Here is a 1,847-nt window from a genome sequence, read left to right on the forward strand (position 1 = left end):
TCAATCAACAAGCACTTATAAATGCCTACTCTGTACCAGACACTGAGCTAGGTTCAGGGGAAAGAAATAAAATGGGAAAGGGATTATATGGAATTCCCAGATGAGGAAACTCCCTCTACCAATGCAAGTCAGCACCTTCTCTGCAGTTAATAGTGTTAGACAATTACCTAGAGCATTGAAAGAAGTAACTTGCCCAGGGTCACACAGTCAGCATATGTCACAGGTCTTCCTTGCCAATGCAGGCTCTCTATCCACTATGCAAAGACAAGAGTGAAACAGTACCTGCCCTCCATATTAAAACCTAGATGAAGGAGAAGTATTTATATATATTCTATATACAAATATATTTTACATGATAATATATGTACATATATGCAAAATGGGGTAGGTCGATATGTAGTGGATAGAGCATGGGACCTGGAGTCAGGAAGACCTGAGTTCAAATCTGGCCTCAGAAACTTACTAGCTATGTGACCCTGGGCAAGTCACTTAACCCTGTTTGCCTCAGTTCCTCATCTGTAAAATGAGCTGGAGAAGGAAATGGCAAACCACTCCAACATCTCTGCCAAGAAAACCTCAAATGTGATCATGAAGAGTTGGGTACAACTGAAAAACAACTGAACAGCAATATTCAAAAGAGAGACAAAGTGTTGGACTAAGGGAGGTACTCCCGGTTGGGTAGCTGGGGGATGTTCTTAACGTGGAGTCCTGAATGTATTTGTTTGTTTGTTTAATTCTGATGACTGTATATCAAAATAATCGGTTTTCTTGGAATCCTAGGTATGTTTATTTTATTCATCTAATAACAGCTAACATTTATACAACACTTACTATCTGCCAGGTGCATTATAAATATCTCATTTGAGACTCACACAACCACCTGGGAGCCAGGCACTATTATTACCCCCATTTTACAAATGAGAAAAGTGAGCCAAATGGAGATGAAGTGATTTGCCCAGGCTCACTGGGATAGTGAGGGTCTGAGGCTGTATTTGAACTCAGGTCTTTCCTGACTCCAGGCCTGGAATTCTATACTCACGGAGTCATCTCTACCTAGCCGTCCTAAAAACATTCTTCTGGGAAGGCTTCACCAGACTCTCAAAGAGGTCCGCGACACAGAAGAGGTTCAGAGCTCCCGATGCGAAGGTGGCATCATTGTGCTTTCCTGGAGCATCCCTCTCCATCCCCGGGATGAAGGCAGGGTACAAAGGTCTGTCATCAGCCGGTGGCCTGGCGACTGCGCTCTTCCGCCCCCACTGGTCGCAGGCAGAACTGCGCCCCCGGCGCCCCGGCGCGTGCCCAGGAAACGCGGCCGGCGCTCGGCTGCACACGTGGGCGCGCTATGGAGAGGTAAGGCCGGGCGCGCGGGGAGGGCCAGCCTGGCTGCTCCTCTCGCTGCCCCCCTCCCCCGCCAGCCGGGCTGGGCCGGCCGTGGGGCAGCGGCGGGGCCGGGCCGGGCTGCGGGGCCGGGCCGGGCTGCCTGGCCGGGCGCACCCTGGCCCCGCGGGGGCGGGGGCAGAAGAAGCCGGGGCTGCAGGCCCACAAGCCCCGGCCTCGCGTAGCGCGGCAGCCCGCCGGGGTTTCTGGACGCGCGGCCGCTAAGGAGTCTCCGTGCCCCAGTAGCCTTGCGCAGCGGCGGAGGGGGTGCGTCTCGCTGACCCGCCCCGGGCCTTCCGGCCCCGCGTGGCTGCTTCTCCTTCTTGTGCCCACACCTCCGTGCCCCCTGGCCCCATTTCTCTCTCTCCTCTCTCCGTGCCCCACATGCCCCCCAGTGCCCACAGGCTCCCTTCCCTTCTCTGCGCCCACATGCCCTCCCCTCCCCTTTCTGCCCCTTCCTTCCTCTGCCC

The 1,847-nt window shown here is 54.1% G+C and overlaps 1 protein-coding gene across 1 annotated transcript in view; it reads left to right on the forward strand.

Annotated features, from left to right (window-relative positions):
• The first annotated feature begins 1,294 nt into the window (after positions 1–1,294).
• Positions 1,295–1,847, forward strand: part of PSMG3 (proteasome assembly chaperone 3) — a 3,949-nt gene continuing 3,396 nt past the window's right edge. The window contains exon 1 of the mRNA XM_027874268.1: positions 1,295–1,350. Coding sequence (XP_027730069.1) covers positions 1,343–1,350 — 8 coding nt within the window. The 5' untranslated portion in view covers positions 1,295–1,342. The remainder of the gene's footprint in view (positions 1,351–1,847) is intronic.

The sequence above is a fragment of the Vombatus ursinus genome, unplaced genomic scaffold (genome assembly GCF_900497805.2).
Source record: "Vombatus ursinus unplaced genomic scaffold, bare-nosed wombat genome assembly UNPS02014807.1, whole genome shotgun sequence".
Classification (NCBI taxonomy): Eukaryota; Metazoa; Chordata; class Mammalia; order Diprotodontia; family Vombatidae; genus Vombatus; species Vombatus ursinus.